The sequence below is a fragment of the Esox lucius genome, chromosome 22 (genome assembly GCF_011004845.1).
Source record: "Esox lucius isolate fEsoLuc1 chromosome 22, fEsoLuc1.pri, whole genome shotgun sequence".
NCBI lineage: Eukaryota > Metazoa > Chordata > Actinopteri > Esociformes > Esocidae > Esox > Esox lucius.
The window spans coordinates 2657016-2676523 of record NC_047590.1 but is presented as its reverse complement, the minus strand read 5'-3'; the positions used below and the strand labels follow the sequence as shown (position 1 = coordinate 2676523).

Here is a 19508-nt window from a genome sequence, read left to right as displayed (position 1 = left end):
ACATTACATAATAATTCTATAAGGCGTAGAACACCAAGAAATAGTTAGAGCTTAGGTAAATTAATAAGAACATAACGAAAACAATAACAAATTAAAATATAGTGAAAATCTGGTGTCAAATCATGGGGCAGTGTGTAATCAAAAGTGTTGCTGCCTTTTATATGAAGAGTCAGGGCTAAACATTAATATTTTTTGCCACTGTCTCACTGGGGCCAGTGGGATTGAAACAGTGGGTTTGAAAATATTTTTACTGTCCCTCCTTCCAAAAGTTCTAATTTATCAGCGTTCCAACACATAACCACATACTTTTGTTACTTAACATATTTAATCCTTTATGAAATGCATTCGGGATGTATAAAACATAAACAAATATGTTTACATCTCATCACATTACTAATTATGAAAAATAATTAAAAGATAACAGTCAACGAAATGTTTGGCTTTTAAACAAAACACTAACTCATTCATCCCCGGAGGAACCATCTTAGTTGTTTTAAGTCATGCAATCACCCCATGGGCATCTGCATTTAAATTCCTGGCCGGTATGCTCAAGGGGCCCTGATGATGGGTTGTCAGCCACCTGTTTGGCTGTCATGCAGACCAGGGACTGTTTGCAAAAGTTGTCACTGCCTTTGTAAAAAGACCCACATTTGTCCACTCTAGCTGGGAACAGACTAGTTCCGTCGAAGTAGGTAAATAATTTTTTGCACTGAGGTAAAAATGTTTGGTTTCGTTTGAGCTCGCAGTTATCCTTCGCTACCTGCTTCACTTGAGTGACTCGCACACATTTTTAAATGTTTTATCGAAAAACAATATACCAGACAGTCACGCCTCTGCTCAACTTCGACTGGCCAACTAGCGCGCGCAACGAGCTTATTTGTGCGTGTGCCAGATTTTAAAACAACTGGAGGAAGTCAAGTTTGTACCGATTAGGACAGTGACTTGCTAGTTTATTAGTCCCGATTTGACTTTACTGGCCCAGGGCCATCGTTATTGTCGAGCCCTGTAAGATGATTTGTCATTTATATGTAATGATTTGCATTATGGCCAATGACGTGGGCAGAGTAAAAAATCCAGCAACACATACAGTGACACTTGATTGAACAGCATGTTTTCTAAAATACATTCACTGCACCGTTTAGAGTATTTTTCTTTTCGCTAAGAGGCAATGTGGATGTAATATATGGTGATTTTTGTGTATCTTTTCTAATATAACACTTAAATCGACACTTATTTTGAAATATTACAAAATTCTGTGACCTGGAAATGCTTTTTTGACAATGCTCACAAGACGTAGGTCTTATTCTCTCACTAGCTGCTAGTTAGCCACAGCTAGCGAAAGGAGTGGGGAGGTGAGAGAAAAGGCAGGGAGGCCGTGATACATCGGCGTTTGTTCTACCAGATCTGCAGTTTTTACGGCTGGGGTATGACATAGGTCCTGCTTGCTCCCATTCTGGCGATATGTAAAATCAATGGGTTTGCGTTGTTGTCAAGCACTGCGCGGATTTTCTTATGTGACAGTCTGAGTCATTGCTATAAAGCTAACGTTATTTAGCTTGCTACATACAACCAGTCAGCTAGCTCACTACCAGACAAAGCATGCTAACATAACTTTAAATGTTATAGTTGACTTTCACAATTGACAGTGATTTAACGTGAACGCGTTGGCTTCAGTACTAGATTTGGTTTGGATTTTGCAGAGCAGACGTGTCCCATATTTAATCTACAGTCGTGTATAGATGATTTGTTCCCAGCTATAGTTGCTAACTAGGCGAAATTTAAAATGAGAAGGCTACTCTTACATTGCTATTAACGTTACTGTGGCATATTTCCTATAGTAAATTTCAACATCTAACTACCGTAGTTAACAAGGCATTAGTTTCCTTGGTCTGGTCACCTGACCAGGAAAACCACCTGGACCGATTGCCAACACACTAGCTTTTTGCTTTAAGAGCCTGCAAAGGAGCAATTAAAGGGCTGTGGTTTTTCACTCTTGCAAAGTATGCAGAAATGTACAAATATTGCATTGATGCCTTAACAATGAATACAGAGTTGGGTCTGTCTGGGTCCATGACTTGGCATTTATTTTGTTTTAGTAGTTGCATCTGGAAACGATAGCTTTTCAGTTAAGCCTATCACTAACCTTTTTTAAATCTCAGTTCACCTTACCTGCCACGTGAGGTCGCCATGTTAGTTTCTGTATCCACCTACTTTATGTTAACTAACTACTGTAAATTGAAAGTTGGTTTGGACTGTGTGTTGTCAAGGGGCCCATTTAAAGATGCGGTTACTTTGGACAGAGTGTTGCTGTGTGCCTCAGTCTAACACTGTTATCATTTTCTGAAAAAGGTTTCTGCAACAGAATTGCTAAATACATGTTTTTTCTATAATGTTGGTTACACGATTCTGGATTTTCCGCTTATTCTCTCTGGGTTTTGGGAGTCCTACAAATGTTTTATTTTTTTGGGGGGTAAGGACACATTTATCAAATGTTCCTCAGTCAGTATACGTCTACTGTGATAATTACTTCCTCCTTCTCTTGCAGTAGATGCCTGCTGTGCCGCTGAGATGAGTGTGAAGGCTTTTGAGCTGGTCCCCGCCGTGGACCGGGAGCAGCTGATGGGGGACAAGGCCCGCATCAGCATCGAGTGCATCGAGTGCTGTGGCAAACACCTCTACGTAGGCACCAACGATTGTTTCATACACCACTTCCTGTTGGAGGAGCACACCACGACCAAGGGGACGCTGTCCTACTCCGTCCAGAAGCTGCTGGTCATGTACCTGGGCCAGAAGAAGCCCGTCGAGGCGCTGAAGGCCGCGTCGGCACTGGAACGCCTCATCGTGCTCTGCGACGCCACGCTCAGCATGGTCGACATGGTAACCCTGGAAGCTGTGCCCTCAGGCGGGGCCAAAGTCAAGGGAGTGGCCGCGTTCTGCGTCAACGAGAACCCGGTGATCGGGGACCCGTTCTGCGTGGAGATCGGGGTGATCTCGGCCCGGAAGAGAGCCGTCCAGGTGTACATGGTGTACGAGGACCGTGTGCAGTTGGTCAAGGAGGTCAACACGCCACAGCAGCCATGTGCCGTCAGCCTGGACGGCTACTTCCTGTGCCTGGCGCTCTCTTCGCAGTACATGATCCTCAACTACAGCACAGGAGCCGCCCAGGACCTTTTCCCTTACGACAGCGAGGAAAGGAAGCCCATCGTCAAGAGGATAGGCAGAGAGGAGTTCCTCTTGGCTGCCCCCGGTGGCCTGGGTGAGTCATTACCACCACAACAATAACAACTGTTTGTGGAGAAGTTTTGTGAAGGAACGCCTGACTCGTTCCCTCCCTCAATCTCCCCCTTTCTCCACCTGTCCCCCTCTTTCTTCGTCTCACCATGCCCCCAGGGATGTTTGCCAACGCGGAAGGCATGTCCCAGCGGGCACCAGTGAACTGGTCGGAGAGTGTGATAGGAGCGGCTGTGTGTTTTCCCTATGTGGTGGCGTTAGATGAGGGCTTCATCACCATCCACAGCATGCTGGACCAGCAACTCAAACAGACCCTGTCCTTCAGAGATGGACACATTCTACAGGACTTTGAAGGTATCAGCTAGAGAGTACTACTATGTATTTACCCATATACTTCTCTCTCTCTCCCCCAACCGTCTCCCTGTTCTTCTCTATCCATTTCTATGGCTTATGTTTAACAGAATCTGTTTCAAAACAAGAAAAGACTAAACAATAGAGTTGGGTAAACTATCAACTCTGAGTGTGTCCCTGGTCGTAACCTTGTTGACAACCCCCCCTCCCCGCGTCTTAGGTAAGGTGGTACTGGCCTCCACTAAGGCTGTGTACGTGCTGGTGCCCCTCCCACTAGAGAGACAGGTCCAGGATCTGCTTGCCGGACACAGAGTGGAGGAGGCCCTAACCCTCACAGAGGGAGCTAGGAGAAATATCCCCAAAGACCGATTCCAGGTATGGACGTGTAGCAGCTCTGCTAGGGCATTTTTCTTTTGCACGCGCTCGCTGCGAAATCAGACACTAAGTATTATTATTTCTACTGTTTATTTAAATGTTGTTATTTTTTATAGACTACAGCTGCTGACCATGATGGGATCCCATTTAGTGCTTTAGAATGCTTGCATTCTTCTACCCGCCCCTGCAGGTTTTGTACAAAAGGATCCTCCAGCAAGCTGGGTTCATACAGTTCGGACAGCTTCAGTTTTTAGAAGCAGAGGAACACTTCAGGAAGGGTCAGCTGGACGTCCGGGAGCTGATCTCCCTCTACCCCCTGCTCCTCCCCTCCTCATCCTCCTTCACCCGCTGCCACCCGCCGCTCCACCAGTTTGCCGACCTCAACCACCTGGCGCAGGGGGACCAGGAGAAAGTTCAGCGGTGCAAGAGGTGAGAAATGTGTTCATATTTACGGAGATTGATCCAGTCCATTCTCACACTGGCTATAGATTCCTGGGACCACCGTTATGCAAGATGGATGCATGCATGTCAGTTAGCCAACTTTGGTGTGTGATCTCTCTCTCACTCTCTCACACACAACCCTGCATGCGGTATATACTATGTTATTATTTGTATTCTGATCACAGGTTCCTTATTTCGTACCTGGGCGAGGTACGGAGCACAGAGGGGGCTAACGGCTGCCGGGAAGACGTGGACACGGCTCTGTTGAAGCTCTATGCGGAGCAGGATCATGAAAGTCTGCTGGACTTGCTGGCTTCCCCCAATGCCTGTCTACTGGCCGACAGCGCCCCCTGGCTCGAGAAACACCACAAGTGGGTACTGCAGCTAGAACTTTGGGTGTTGTAACTAGTATGTTTTTTACACCGAACCGCAGCAAATTAATATTTCTGCAGTAGAAAACAAATGCAAATCCCAGTGCTTATAGAACCCCTTGGCTTAATACAGTGTCACTTATTCTTGTCTTCCCCGCAAAGCTAATTCCTAGCTCCCAGCAAACAAAATTTACTTGGGCGGTGAATCCTAGTGGGTACGGAGTCAGCAAATAGCCTATAAATGCAGCATGCTTAGTGGGTCCTGCAACTACCCTAGTCAGTAGCTAGTCTTCAACTTGCCCCAGTGAGTAGCTAGTCTTCAATTGGATTAGTGGGTAGATAGTCTTCAACTAGCATAGCGGTTAACTTGTCTTTAACAAGCCTAGCGCACACCTGAGGCTGGTTTTACTGACCCAGATTAAGCCCAGTCCTGGACCAAAAAATAGTGTCTTGAGCTGGAATTTTTTTCTGTCCTGGATTAGGCTTAATCTGTATCCACAAAACTGGCCCATGGTCTTTAATGACCCTAGTATGGGTGCCTAGTCTTCAACTAGCCTAGTCTTCAACTAGCCTAGTCTTCAGCTAGCTTAGCATGTATCGCATCTAGCCTAGCCCAGTATATTCTTGCAGCTAGCCTTGCTGCTCAGGCTGCTTACTGGTATGTTTTTATCTTTGTTGATTTCAGGTATTTCGCACTGGGCCTCCTCTACCACTATAATGGCCAGGATGCTGCAGCTGTACAGGTAAATGTGCTTCGCTGAGCTTGTGCCACCATGTCATACAGTCACAACACTGTCAGTGCCTGCAGTAGGCAGGATCCAGTCCATTATCTTGATTTTGTACTATTAAAACCTCTTGATTTGTCCTGTCCTGGAGTTATGGGTGCGGGTGGTGAATGGGGAACTTCAGGACTCTACCAGAACTGACCTGTATGAGTACATTGTGGACTTCCTGAGTTTCTGCTCCAACCTGGACCTGGTCTGGAAATATGCAGATTGGGCCTTGCAGAGAGATCAAACGGTATGTCTTTAAAGCAAATAGTAAATGTGTCTGAGGAACAATTAAATAGATGAAAGACGATACTCTTTATTTTTAGGCATTTTGACATGCATGCATGCATGCATGCATGCAATTGACCTCTGGACCTACCTAGGACTAGGTTTTCTGTGTTGATTTTAGTAGAAGCTTTGTGTTACATGGAACCCAGCCTGGTTGTGATTCCATGTAACACAAAGTGTTACTGGTCTCTCCAGATAGGGGTGCAGATCTTTACGAAGCGGCCAGTGGGAAAGAACCAAAGTAAGGACCAGCCTTGCCAGGTGAACCCTGACGATGTTGTCACCTACCTGGGGAAACACAGCCAGGCCCTGCTGCTTTACCTGGAACACCTGGTGCTGGAGAAGCAGATACAGGTCAGGACTTCCAGTTCAGAAGACTTTCCTGACTCTCCTATATGTCCTTTTTGTGTCGTTCAGCTGTCCATGATACGTGTGTTTATAGCGCTCTCTCCTCCCATCACCACAACCCCCCCCCCCCCCCCCCCCCCCCCCTCTCGTATCCCCCGAACAGAGAGAGCAGTTCCACACCCAACTGGCACTGTTGTACACCGACAGAGTCCTGTCCGCCCTGAATCAGTCCCCTGGACTGGAGGCACAGCTGGTTGTGGCACGGGACAAGCTGCAGTTCCTGCTGAGAGAGTCCAGCCTTTACCGAGTCCACCTACTCCTGGGTGAGCTGCCAAATGGCTCCCTTATTCCCTTATTGAGTACCCCTAAACCGTAGGGCTCTGGTAAAAAAAAAAATAAAGACCCACGGAACATTTAACACCAAAGTCGTTTTGGGACAAAGGTCTGTGCCATGTAGGACATGGATGTTTTTGATTTCCGTGTAAAAATATTTCTGTGCTGCTACTCTGTTTGGTGGAGTTGTGGTTGCTGCTCAGCCTTGAGGCCACGTGGTTTGTCATTTGTACCGCGGCTTTAACCCCGCGTGGCGCATCACCCCGTCTTCCCCCTCAGGTAAGATCCAGCCCTGTGATCAGCTGTTGCTGGAGCAAGCCACGCTCCACGGGAAGCTGGAGGAGCACGACAAGGCGTTACACATCCTGGTGTACCAGCTCAAAAACTTCCCAGCTGCCGAGGACTACTGCGTCTGGGGTTCCGCCTCGCAGGGCCCGGCCTACCGGCAACACCTCTACCACCTCCTCCTCGGGGTCTACCTGGACCTGGACGCTCCCGGCAGAGGCGCCGGCGCCGGTGGCGGGGAGCTTGAGGTGGCAGCGGTGGATCTGCTGAATCGACACGGCGAGTTGTTCGACGCGGTGAGGGTACTGGACCTGATCCCGGAGGGGTGGTCGCTGGAGCTGCTCCGACCGTTCCTCGTACGCGCCCTGCGGGGCACCATGCACGCCCGCCGAACCTCCCAGGTCTCGCTGGGACTGGCCCGGTCCGAGAATCTACAGCTGCAGCACGACCGGGTGAGATGGGCACCACGAGACACCCGCGGGATGGGACAATTTGGGCTTTGTTGATTTTGATTGCTCTAACTTTAAAAAAAATATAAGCCACATCTGGGTAGATGTAATTCTAATCCGTTTTGTCGTGTTGCCAGCTGAAGCAGCGCGGTGGTCCTGTGCTCCTGTCGGACAAGAAGGGCTGCCACCTGTGCCACAACACCTTCACCGGACCGGACTGCGTGTGTCTGCCCGGCGGGAGGCCCGTACACACGCACTGCGCCGCCGAAAGGGTAGTGCGAGACTCTCCTGCCAAGAGACGACTAGCCAATGCCAGCAACCACACATGAGGCCCCGCCCACCATCTGCCTAAGCCCCGCCCGGAGGCCGGTGTGATGGTGGGGAGGCACGCCCCCCGGGCCCTGATTGGTTGCGTACGGGGGGGTGGGAGTGGAGAAGGGTTACGGGGGCAACGTGAAGCACAGAGGAGACTGTGATCCAATGGATCGTGACAAGCCCCTGAGTCCACTCTAAGACACGACTGGATGCACTTAACTACTGCGTGTGCGCGCACCTGAAGGAAGCTATTTATTCCAGTTCAGCTGCTGTCCGTGCACAGCACGGACACTTACAGACCGCGAATGAAGTTCAAAAACCGTGATGTTACCCGACGCTGACATTCAGGTCCACTAAATGTCAAAGTGAGACTCTGGGATCTGTACTTGTCCAATGTTGTGTTGGACCCCTGTTATATCTGTCCCGTCCCTGGTCCAAACCTGAGGTGGGTTTGTCCTAAAGCAGAGAACGGTAGACCATTCGAAGGTGTCTCCCTCGCCGCACTGGCACCACCTGTTTGATTTGGGTATCTGAGGGATCACCTGAAGCCTTGACATATCCGTGAGGTTGCGGTCACAGAAAGCAATGTTCCCTGAAAGCGTTACTAAATGTTCCGGGACACAGTCTTGTCCCTCCATGTTTCTCCTCTACCAAACCTTATGAAACGTTTCCACACTACTCAAGAAAGGTCTGTCTTCAAGCAAAAACAATGGTTTTCACTTTGATTCCAGGTGTAATCAGTTACCAAATGTAATGCTAACTGAGGGACTTTTTTGGTGTTGTGCTAGCCTGGATGCTAGTTATTTTCAGCTGCAGAACAGCTCATGGGGATGTTAAATGCTAATAGCTAAAATGGAGGACTTGGCTAACCAAAGCTATGTCGAGCCTAGTACCAGATGAGTTTGTGCTCTTGCCATCTCTGTTCATTGTTAAACCAGTTGTTTTTGGCATGATTTTGAGTAACAAGGAGTTGGCCTGGTAGTACAAACAGACAGGTACTCAGGCTTAGCTTTTTCCTGTCCCAGTTTATATAGATCAGTGAACATTACAGTATAGTTACAATAAATCAGTCTCTAATAACTAATTGATTTACAGGGAAGTGTTCAAATATGCAAACATCAATGTTAATATCAAAATGTTTTTTTTTATGTGGTGTTAAAATCTTCTGACCTACTTTGTGAACAGTAAAAGGGAAAACAGATGTTAACAACGCAGTCTTGTTCCTTTAAACACTGGTGTCGTTTTGTCCTCACGCTCCTTGTGGGGTTTATAGCGAACTTCAGAAACCGTGGACTTTTCAGACAAAATACATTCTGACTTTTAAAGAAGTGTGAAATGTCAGACTTCTGATGCATTTAACAACTGACCCATTTGATTCTACATTTGCTTGTCCGCTGATCATGAACTTATTTTTCTGTGGTTTCCATGATTGAACATATAAACAGGGCTTATTTTTTAGTGATGCGAGTCATACGACTGGAGTAGAGCTGCAACACTGCTGAATGTTTTGCCTTAAAAGAAATTATTCCCAGTCCACCATACTGTTTTTCCTTTAACGTTTAAAGGCATTTCCCAGGGGTATGTTTGTGGCTGTTGCTGACCACTCTAGTGACTGACTCCATGTAATGTGATTGGCCAGGAAAGCAAGTCAGGTACACTGATTGGGCATATTAAACACAGTAACTCCACCCCCACACAAGGAGATGCCATGGAGGAGGGCATAGCATTTGATACCCCAACCTGTCTCTCTTCTTGTACAACACATACAAGGATATTCAGCTCCAGTCCTGGTGGATGCAAACACTTCTGGTATTTAATTCTCCTAAGAAGGGACTGAGTCAGATGTTGGATACCAGGTGAGAGCAGTTAACCAGGAGTTTCAGCCCTACAGGATGGGAGGTGAATTGAGTTTGGGACACAGGCAAATCATAGGACACGCCAAAACCATTGACACACAAACGCATTAAAAATGTCTTATTCCTCCTGTCCTCTCCACCCAAAACCAATTGGAGGAGGTCGTTTTTGGGTGAGGGGCGAGTCATCACTTGGCTTTAGTGCCTGTGGTTGAGTCTCCAGAACTGTTATATAGCTTCAACCAGGTTCTTGGTGGCCGTCCCTACGGGGCTCCTTTCCTAGTTTGTGCAGTACTTCTAGGATGTAGATTTTCACTCTGCACAAAGAAGCAGCTTCGGTCTCCTCTACTTCCTGTGAGGTCAATGACACATCGTGTGTGTAACTAAGATTACTGTAAACCAACACTTCTCTCTGAGTTGTCATCGCCTGTGTCTCTCTGTGTTCCTTACTGTGCTGTTGTATTTTATAAATGTATAGATACTGGTATGTATATACTGTATTTATCATTGTTGCTTTGGAAGTCAATGCCAGTGTAGGTGGAATGTACAAAATGTAAAGACGTCCATTTTAATAAACATGATTTCATGCTTACATCAGCAGCGTATGTGATTTAATAACTTTTACACACCAAAGTAACTAATTCTCTGTGACAATAAGAATGGAAGCAAGGTCCATTGTTTGTACATTTTAGATAGCAATGTCTACTTTTCAATGTAGCACCTTTTTGTCTGTGTTCCATCTCGGTGATGGTCTTTTTCTTAGAGCAGCAACTTCTCTGCAAGACAGGACAGGGTGAATCCCCAGCAGGCTCCGTTGGGATTAGTTATGAACACACCCATTGTCATGATGAATCGGCTGTCCCCGTGCAGTTTCCTTCAGGGAGGTCCCGAAGAGGACAGGGGTGCACATCACACTGGTGGGGGGGAGGGGGGGGGAGGTACATTCTTACAGTCATGATGTCATATGGAGACAGTTGACAGACAGGCGCATCCAGAAATCTACCCAGCCGTCTTGACCTCGATGCAGATAATGTCTAATGATTGTCACATGTCAAACACTAGACTCACGAACATGGAGACCATTTCATATACACAGAATTTGAACAATTATGCAAGCAGAAAATACAAGAATTTTAGACTTCATATTTTTTCCAGGGAACAATAACAGGAGGTATTTAATTCACCCAGATTTCACATACCGGTATTAGAGCTTGCGCCGAAATTGTACTTTCACACTCCACTCCGAAAGGTGGTGGTGTTGTTTATTCTGACACCGTCACAAAAACAGATGAACAAGAAGTAAAGAGATGGCCGTATATAGATCTACAGAGTTAATATTATATTGTGGCTTGTATTAATACAAATATATATATATCAAAACCTTTCACAGGGGTTACGGCAGAACTTATAACGAATTGATGAATTAATAAAAAGTGCAAAAATGTTCCTAGTTATTCATAAAATGACTTACTGGGGAATTATTAAATACTAGAATCCCCGGGAAAGATTGAATCGTCCCGTTCCCCACGTGTGTACAACGAGTTTGGTTTGTGTTTGTTGATGTTCGTCTGTGAGTACAGACATACAATTTCCATTCTGAAATATAGTTACCGGAATCATGTTGAAGTCAAAAACGTTCGTTAAGAAGACCCGATCGGGTGGGATCATGAAAATAGTGCGTGAGCACTACCTCAGAGACGATATATGGTGCGGAAGTGAATTTTGTACTGAATGCAAGCAAGATGAGTCTGTTTTGCAGAAAGATGCTTGCATTGAAAGCAACTTGTGTGTATTCCCACATTATTTGCTACCAGATACAAATGTGGTCTTAAGCCAGGTAAGTTACTATGCAATAATTTCTTAGTTTGCTAGCCTAGTTTTGCTAATCCCGAACAAAACATTTGGAATCGATGTCGGACGCGTTGTAGAAAGAAAACAACTTATTCTGCCTGGCTCGCTAACACAAATCGAGTTACTTTAAAGGGTGTCCGATTTTAGTATGCATTAATTAATGTCAGTGTCTCTTCCCCACAATGTCTGTAGATCGATATATTGGAGGATCCCTTGATCAAGAACGTGATCATTCTTCAGACTGTCCTTCAAGAAGTCCGCCACAGAAGTGCTCCAATATACAAGCGGTTGAAAGACATCCTTCACGACAAAGAGAAACACTTTTACACCTTCACTAACGAACACCACAGGTGGAAACATAAACACGAGTTTGCCTTCCATACCTTTAACAGTGATTTAAGTTATGTGGTGCTGTCGAAATCGGGGTTACCGGACAAGAGTAATCGCGGCGGTGTTTATCGCATCCCTGACACCGATTTTGCCGGTAGGGCTTGACTGGCAGTTACAGGATTCACGTCCGTCACTTACACGCCTTTTCTGTTTTACAGGGAAACCTACATAGAACGAGAGCCAGGGGAAAGTGCTAATGATCGTAACGACAGAGCCATCCGCGTGTCTACCAAATGGTACAGTGATCATCTGAAAAATGCCCGGACAGAAGAGGGACTACGGATCGTTCTCCTGACCAACGATAGGGAGAACAAGGACAAATCCGAGGAGGCGGGCCTGCTCACCTACAGATGTAAGAAAACATTTTCACCTTAAAAACACTTTGGACAAGGGACCCTGCAATGAGAACGTCATTGAAGATTGCAACCTGTATTATAGCAAGGTCAGATGTTTTCAGTACTCAACTTGTTTCTGTAAATGTATTTTATATTTGCGCTATTCTTCGCACAGGTGAGGAATACATCAAGAGTCTGATTGCCAACCCTGAGCTTGTGGATCGTCTGGCTTTGACCAACGACGACAAGGTAATCAGTATTGCACTTCTTTGAGTATAACATCTCATCTCTTTCTTTGCAGAAAGTTAGTTGAGGCTCTGCATTTTCAAGATTAATTATTCTCTCTTATAGGTCACTTTGGCGGAAAATGACTGCTTGCATACAAATAAATATTATATTGGTTATGTGTATAATGTTGCTTGCTCCACTTGTTGTCCTTTTCTAATGCCAACTTACTGCCCTGATTGCACATTGCATTTTATCACCTAACAGAGAAATGGGTGTTATTTGTTTTGAAGTTGTTTGTGAGTCATTGTGATCTGTGGGACATTTGTGCTTAATGTCTCTCCCCACTCTCAGAATGACATCACCAGCAGTAAGGTGCTGTTCCCAGAACACCTCCCCCTGTCCAGGATTCAGTCAGGGATTAAGAGTGGAACCTTCCTGCAGGGAACGTTCCGGGCCAGCAGGGACAACTACCTGGAGGCTACTGTGTTTGTCCACGGCGAAGGAGACGAGAGCACAGAGGTTGGTGCTCTCAATGAATTTGGTTCATCTTTTGCTGCCCTGCCGCGGGAACGGTGAGGCATTCTTTTAAGTCATCCCTTGTTGTCATCCAGACGTTGCAGAAGGTTTTCAGTAGTTCCAGTTTGAATGACAAGGGGGCGACGGGGATGTAAACAAACCAGCGTGCGTTACGGTGGCTACCACTTTCTGCCTTCCTGCCCCTCAGGTTCTGATCCAGGGTCTACAGAACCTGAACAGGGCTGTGCATCAGGATCTGGTTGCCGTGGAGATGCTGCCCCAGAACCAGTGGGTGGGTCCGTCCTCTGTGGTCCTGCAGGACGAGGGGCCCAAGGATGACGATGTCACAGGAGATGACGAGGAAGAGAAAGCGGTGAGGCGGGGTTCTGTATAGCGGCAGTGCCCCCTCTGTGGGCGGGGCTTAACGAAGTGCTCCAGTTAGGGGAAACAAAACCTGCTTTGGTTGCTGATGCTGCTTTTCTGTACAGCTGAAGGGTGCCGTGGTGGGGGCAGGGCCCAGGAAGCCCACCGCCCGAGTGGTGGGGATCATTAAGAGGAACTGGAGGCCGTTCTGTGGCATGCTGTTCCTGTCCCAGATCAAAGAGGTAACCTGTCGGTCTGTCAACATGGACTCCACGTTCCGATTTCGGCTCTGTCGTCATCATGCGTGTTTTTGAGCTAGCAGAGAACACTCGCTTCTGTCTTTGGTCAGCATTTTCTATGAACATTCACACAGTCGTAAGTCGTAAATGGGAGCCCGTAGGTTGCTTGGGACTGATTTGCTAGAAAATATTTTAAACAGCAAAATGAAAAAATCCCATTATTTGACATCCTTCCCTTGTCCTCCCTTTCCAGGCGACCCGGCACCTCTTTACCCCGGCTGACCGTCGTATCCCCAGAATCCGTATCGAGACGCGCCAGGCGTCCACGCTGGCGGGGCAGAGGATCATGGTGGCTATCGACGGCTGGCCCAAACACTCCAGATACCCCAATGTTAGTGTTGCTGTCACTATGGAGGCACTGTCCGTGTTTAAATGTGTTCGACACTGAAAATCGGGAGTGAGTTCCTACAGCGGTTGTCAAGCCCCTCCTTGAGTTCCTGATGCCTCTCTGTGTATTCGGCCATTGCAGGGCTAGTGCGTGTGACGGAACTGGTCGACTGGTCGTCAAGCTCATGGTGGGGGATGTAGTTCACATGATGTAACACCTCAGTCAAACGCTTGTCTCTCCTATAACTGGTATTAAAAGACTAGCAGAGACTAAACACTATTCTCTCCTCACCCACCACCCCCCCCCCCCCCCCTCTCTTCCATCTCTCTCTGTTTACCCCATGTCTCCTTCTGTCAGGGTCATTTCGTGCGGAGCCTGGGCTGTGCTGGCGACAAGGAAACGGAGACGGAGGTGCTGCTGCTGGAGCACGACGTTCCCCACCAGGACTTCTCACAGGCCGTCCTTAGTTTCCTCCCCAAGATGCCCTGGAGCATCACAGAGGAGGTAACTGCATAACAGCTGGGTCCTGTTGAGGCAGCCATTTTGTGTCCGGTCTATTCACTAGTCTACAGCTGTTGACTACACTGTTGTAGATGTATATCTGTCACCTCTTCAGTCCACCGCGTTAGGATGTGTTCACAAGATGTTATAAAGGCTCATTACGCATTACTGACTCCCATCCCTCCAGGACATGGCGGTGAGAGAGGACCTGAGGCATCTAACTGTCTGCAGTGTGGATCCCCCTGGTTGTACAGACATTGACGATGCCCTGCACTGTAGAGACCTGCCCAATGGAAACCAAGAGGTAGGATACTGATGGTATACCAAGAGGTAGGATACTGATGGTATACCAAGAGGTAGGATACTGATGGTATACCAAGAGGTAGGATACTGATGGTATACCAAGAGGTAGGATACTGATGGTATACCAAGAGGTAGGATACTGATGGTATACCAAGAGGTAGGATACTGATGGTATACCAAGAGGTAGGATACTGATGGTATACCAAGAGGTAGGATACTGATGGTATACCAAGAGGTAGGATACTGATGGACTGACAGAGTTAGTGTTGTCTGTAAGTCACTTAGGACAGCACATGTGATATTTATTGGCTTTTCATTTTGATGGATGATTGAATGAAACCTAACTGAAATTGAAGTCTCGGTGGTCTGTGTCATCTTTCGACTGTAGGTTGGTGTTCACATAGCAGATGTGAGTCACTTCATCCGTCCTGGCAATGCCCTGGACCAGGAGGCAGCCAGCCGCGGAACGACCGTCTACCTGACTGGACGGGTAGGATGATGGCGGTGACGTCACACACTCGTCCTAATTTAGAAGCACGTGTCGCATCTGAGTGACATTGGGGCGCCTCTGACGCAAAAGTGGGAAAGCCTGAGTGATCACTATTGACGCACAACTGGTGGCCATAGCTACGTTCAGCAACTAGAATATTGATCTGGCTTAATCCAGTTCTATTTTGATATTTTACCTAGCCTCGCTGTCTCGCCTGCTTTGAGGTAATCCGTCCTCTGATCACAGGGATGTTGTGGAATATCTGAGTATGTGTGGAATCACACAGGATGCATTTTTAAGTTGGCGGTTTTGCAATAAGCTTTCTGAAGAACAGTGCCAAGTTCATCTTCTTATAACCTTTCCGGGTTACGGTCAGTTTCTTTTTTGGAAATGCCATTTCAGACTGATGTTCTCCTTGCTGACATGCTGATTGTCTTCCACAGAGAATCGACATGGTCCCTGAGCTCCTGAGTTCCAATCTGTGTTCTCTCCGTTGTAATGTGGAGAGGTAAGTTAACCACAGTGTGTTAAACCTCCGTGAGACATTTCATATCAAAGTTGTTTTTCATTCTTTTTTAAATTGTATTTCCAAAACTTGAACATGACCGGTCTCTTCTCTGTAGGTTGGCCTTCTCTTGTATTTGGGAAATCAATGAAAAGGCTGAGATAATCAAGACCCGATTCGCTAAAAGTGTCATCAACTCTAAGGCAAGTGAACTGACTAATTTAACGGTGTATCACACGTTCTTGCGATTGAGACGTCAATATTCTTTCAGGGTATTAACAAAGTAGATTTAATTGAAAGAATTTTCTGATTCTGTGAGGATCTGTTGTGAACTGTGCACATATATATGGCTCCCAGCTGGAACCAGGGTTCAAATCCCATCTCCAGCCTTCACATCTGTGCCTCCACTTATTTATAATATCTGATCGTTCCAGGCCTCTCTCACATACGCCGAGGCTCAGATGAGGATTGACGACACCAGCATGAACGATGACATCACCAAGAGCTTACGGGGCCTGAACCGGCTAGCCAAGATCCTGAAGAGGCAGAGGATAGAGAAAGGGTGTGTGCCTGTGTGATGAGTGGCATTCCTGTGGTTAAAAACATTTTATCACTGGATAAGTAAAAGGTTTTGGATCACTGGAACTGTGGCATATTGATATCAAGAGATTTAAATGAGATTATATTGATCCACTTTACCAATGTATATTTTCTACTGTTATGGAATCAGTAAATACAGGCGTCTTTGTAGATCATATAAAATGTAACCTTTGTTTTGTTCTGTGTTTCAGCGCATTAACCCTTTCCTCCCCCGAGGTTCGTTTCCACATTGATAGTGAGACTCACGATCCCATTGACCTACAGACCAAGGAGCTCAAGTAAGCTGTTGGAACTTTTAAAATGTGCAGGAGGTCCTCAGAATGTCAGTTTAAGATGTTTGTAGCGGTGTCCTGTCATCCGAGTGCGTCTACGCGTTCTTTACCACTTCTGTAGTGTTGTGGAGAAAAGCATTCAGAATTTGTTCATCATCTTTTCAGTTCTCTCGTTTCAAAGACCTCCAGCTTCACTTTCAGCGTTTGGTTTGCTAAAATGTAACTAACATCATTGTTCCACAGGGACACCAACTCCATGGTGGAGGAGTTCATGTTGCTGGCCAACATCTCCGTGGCTCAGAAGATCTACGAGGAGTTCTCAGAGTGTGCCCTGCTCAGGAAGCACCCGGCTCCGCCACCGTCCAACTACGACATCCTCAACAAGGCTGCCAAGTCCAAGGTGTTTCACACACGCCAAACTTACAGACCATGACAAAAAAAGTGTTGGATCCTGACGAGTGATATTTTTAAGGGTTTTCTCAATTGCCTGGTTGAGTAAAACCAACATGAAAATAACAACAGCTTGAAGGCCATTCTGTGTGCAGCCTTCCCAAGGGTTCATCACCAATAATGTACTGTACTTATTATCCAGCGAGTGTCCTTCTGGAGTAATAGTGTGACACTGAAAGTCGTGCCCAGTAGCTCCAAGGGGTAACCACGGGGAGGGGGGGGTAAGGTAATCATGGGGGGGTGGGTTAAGTAACCCTGGGGTCATTCTTTCCCTCCCTCGTCCCTTCAGAACCTGGTGATCCACACCGACTCGGCCAAAGCCCTGGCAGACTCTCTGGATGCAGCCCGGGTAGACAACTTCCCCTACTTCAACACGCTGCTGCGTATCCTGGCAACGCGGTGCATGATGCAAGCAGTGTACTTCTGCTCGGGAATGGACAGCGACTTCCACCACTATGGCCTGGCCTCGCCAATCTACACACACTTCACATCGCCCATCAGGAGGTGACCGCGCACACACTTCACGTCGCCCATCAGGAGGTGACGACGCCCTTGCCCACCTCCGCCGGCCTCTTGGTCGTGGTTTATAACACCGCAGTGTTGTTTTTCTGCAGATACTCTGACATCATTGTCCATCGGCTGTTGGCTGTGGCCATAGGGGCAGACAGCACCTACCCCGACCTGATGGACAAACACAAGCAGTCCGCTCTCTGCAACAACCTCAACTACAGACACAAGATGGCCCAGTACGCTCAGAGGGCCTCTGTGGCCTTCCACACACAGGTACCGTCCACACACACACACACACACACACACACACACACACACACACACACACACACACACACACACACACACACCGTCCACACACACAGGCACCGGCTTGGGCCTCCTGGGAACATAGTATTTTTAAAGGAGGGGTATTATTTTATTTACACATTCTGAAATGGGGGGAGGCAGGAGAACATTAGGCAGGGACGCTGGCAGTGGACTGCGGTCTCTGGTGAGGAACAGTCTGTTTAACCAGGGAGGGGTCACCGCTAAGCCCCGGCTCGCCAGATGTTTTGTAACTTTTCAACCAGGAAGTCCATCTATGATGTCCGTGACATCTCTTTTACCAGGAACAGATCCGGTTCATACCTGGTGGACACTGTAGCACTGCTAAGTGACAGAAATTAAGACATGCACATATCTGTGTAGTCACTCATTGTTTTTTTTGGTTTGGTTCCTGCTGAGTAAGAATTTGGCTCCAGCTTGCAGATCCTTGACTAGCCTGTGCAGGTCTGATGAGCAGTATATATTTTATCCTAGCTGTTCTTCAAGAGCCGAGGCATAATGAACGAGGAGGGCTTCATCCTGTTCGTGAGGAAGAACGCCATCATCATCCTCATCCCTAAGTTCGGTCTGGAGGGAACAGTGTTCTTCGAGAACAAAAACAAACCCAGCCCCAAACTCGTCTTTAACGATGAGGTAGCTACATTCAATGTGTTTGTGTGTCTGACAGAAGATGAAAACACTGTTCCGTTTGCACTTGTGTTAAGTTGTGTGTTTGTGCAGGCAACTACTCTGACAGTGGAAGGACACACCTTCAACATGTTTGACAAGGTCAAAGTCACCATCAGTCTGGATGCAAGCAACATCCAACACCAGAAGATCAGGATGTCTCTGGTCGAACCAGTGGTATGTTTTACATGTTCACATTTACGTATTTAGGCTTTAAATCCTCTTGGGGTATGGTAGCATTGATCTATTCCAGCTTTGATTATTAAATTTTTTGGTCAATGTTACAAGATTGCAACGCTAATTTCCATGTGGTTATGTTCAGGTTTTGATGTGTCCAATCCTCTATAATAGAGGGCCAAGTGGCAGCAGGTTTTTGCTTTAAATTGGTTTCCAGTTTAGACCTAAAACAACCAGGTGAGGGTAGAAACGTACCATTATTGATCCAATTAATCACGTACAAGGTGAGAGCAAAAACCTGCAGACACTCGGCCCTCTGTGGAACCGGTTTGACACCTCTGGTCTAGGAGCTCTTCCATTACTGGTTTCAGCTGCTGGTTGGACCTGTAACATGTACGTTTGTTTTGTTCTAGATCCCAGGAGTGAGTGTTGCTCCTTCTGAACCAAATGAACCAGAAGCCAAGAAAGCTAAACTGGACCACTGACAAAAACCATCTTCCTCAACAAAATTAAGATTTCCTTTTAGCCTCTGATTCAGGGTTGTCAAATTCAAAGATGCTGTGACAGGAAATTATTTACGAGTGGTATTGGACTCTTACTCTGAGGTCTGCAGCCGGCTGATTCACTTCATCATTAATTGCATTCTCCGGGTGTCCCATGCCTAAATCAGTCTGATTAGGTGGTTGGAATGAAGAAACTGAGTGGAATTGACCTCAAGGTCCAGAGTTCAGTTCAAGGGCGTTATGCTATTTCTGTCCCTGGCTAACAGGGCTTATGGTTTATATAATAGCTGTGGTAATTAAAGCTGGACCACGAAGCTAGTTCCAGTGTTTTTTCCATCAACCTCTGGGACTTATTTAGACCTGGAACACCATGTGGGTGCAATTGATTTGTTGGAATAGAAAACCAGCAGCCTCTGTTCTGTAGTGTCTGTAACCTTTGTACAACTCTAAATAAACATATCTTGATTTTTAACCAAATGCTCCC

General features: G+C 46.7%; 2 protein-coding genes across 9 annotated transcripts; both read left to right on the top strand.

The window, feature by feature from the left end:
• Positions 1-558: 558 nt before the first annotated feature.
• Positions 559-10004, top strand: tgfbrap1 (transforming growth factor, beta receptor associated protein 1). 7 transcript variants are annotated; one of them, XM_010886715.3, is made up of 12 exons: positions 559-688; positions 2549-3256; positions 3391-3585; positions 3803-3957; positions 4148-4386; positions 4584-4769; positions 5455-5512; positions 5646-5789; positions 6023-6181; positions 6339-6498; positions 6788-7245; positions 7380-10004. In XM_010886715.3, exons 2-12 carry the CDS (start codon positions 2569-2571, stop codon positions 7569-7571), a joined length of 2634 nt encoding a protein of 877 aa, XP_010885017.1. In that variant the 5' UTR covers positions 559-688; positions 2549-2568; the 3' UTR covers positions 7572-10004. The 7 variants fall into 7 exon arrangements, with proteins under 7 accessions (XP_010885017.1, XP_010885014.1, XP_019898078.1 ...); XM_010886712.3 differs by having other exon boundaries at positions 2546-3256; XM_020042519.2 differs by having other exon boundaries at positions 559-692.
• A 918-nt stretch (positions 10005-10922) lies between these two features.
• On the top strand, positions 10923-19496 carry dis3 (DIS3 exosome endoribonuclease and 3'-5' exoribonuclease). Of its 2 annotated transcripts, XM_010886709.3 has the most exons (21): positions 10923-11247; positions 11454-11611; positions 11810-12003; positions 12162-12235; positions 12566-12733; positions 12939-13103; positions 13219-13335; positions 13586-13723; positions 14078-14224; positions 14409-14525; positions 14913-15014; positions 15458-15522; positions 15638-15722; positions 15954-16081; positions 16311-16397; positions 16635-16791; positions 17131-17345; positions 17456-17624; positions 18153-18311; positions 18399-18521; positions 18935-19496. In XM_010886709.3, the coding sequence occupies exons 1-21, from the start codon at positions 11029-11031 to the stop codon at positions 19004-19006; spliced, it is 2859 nt and encodes a 952-aa protein (XP_010885011.1). In that variant the 5' UTR covers positions 10923-11028; the 3' UTR covers positions 19007-19496. The 2 variants fall into 2 exon arrangements, with proteins under 2 accessions (XP_010885011.1, XP_034145662.1); XM_034289771.1 differs by lacking the exons at positions 18153-18311; positions 18399-18521; positions 18935-19496 and having other exon boundaries at positions 17131-17381; positions 17456-17563.
• Positions 19497-19508: the final 12 nt, after the last annotated feature.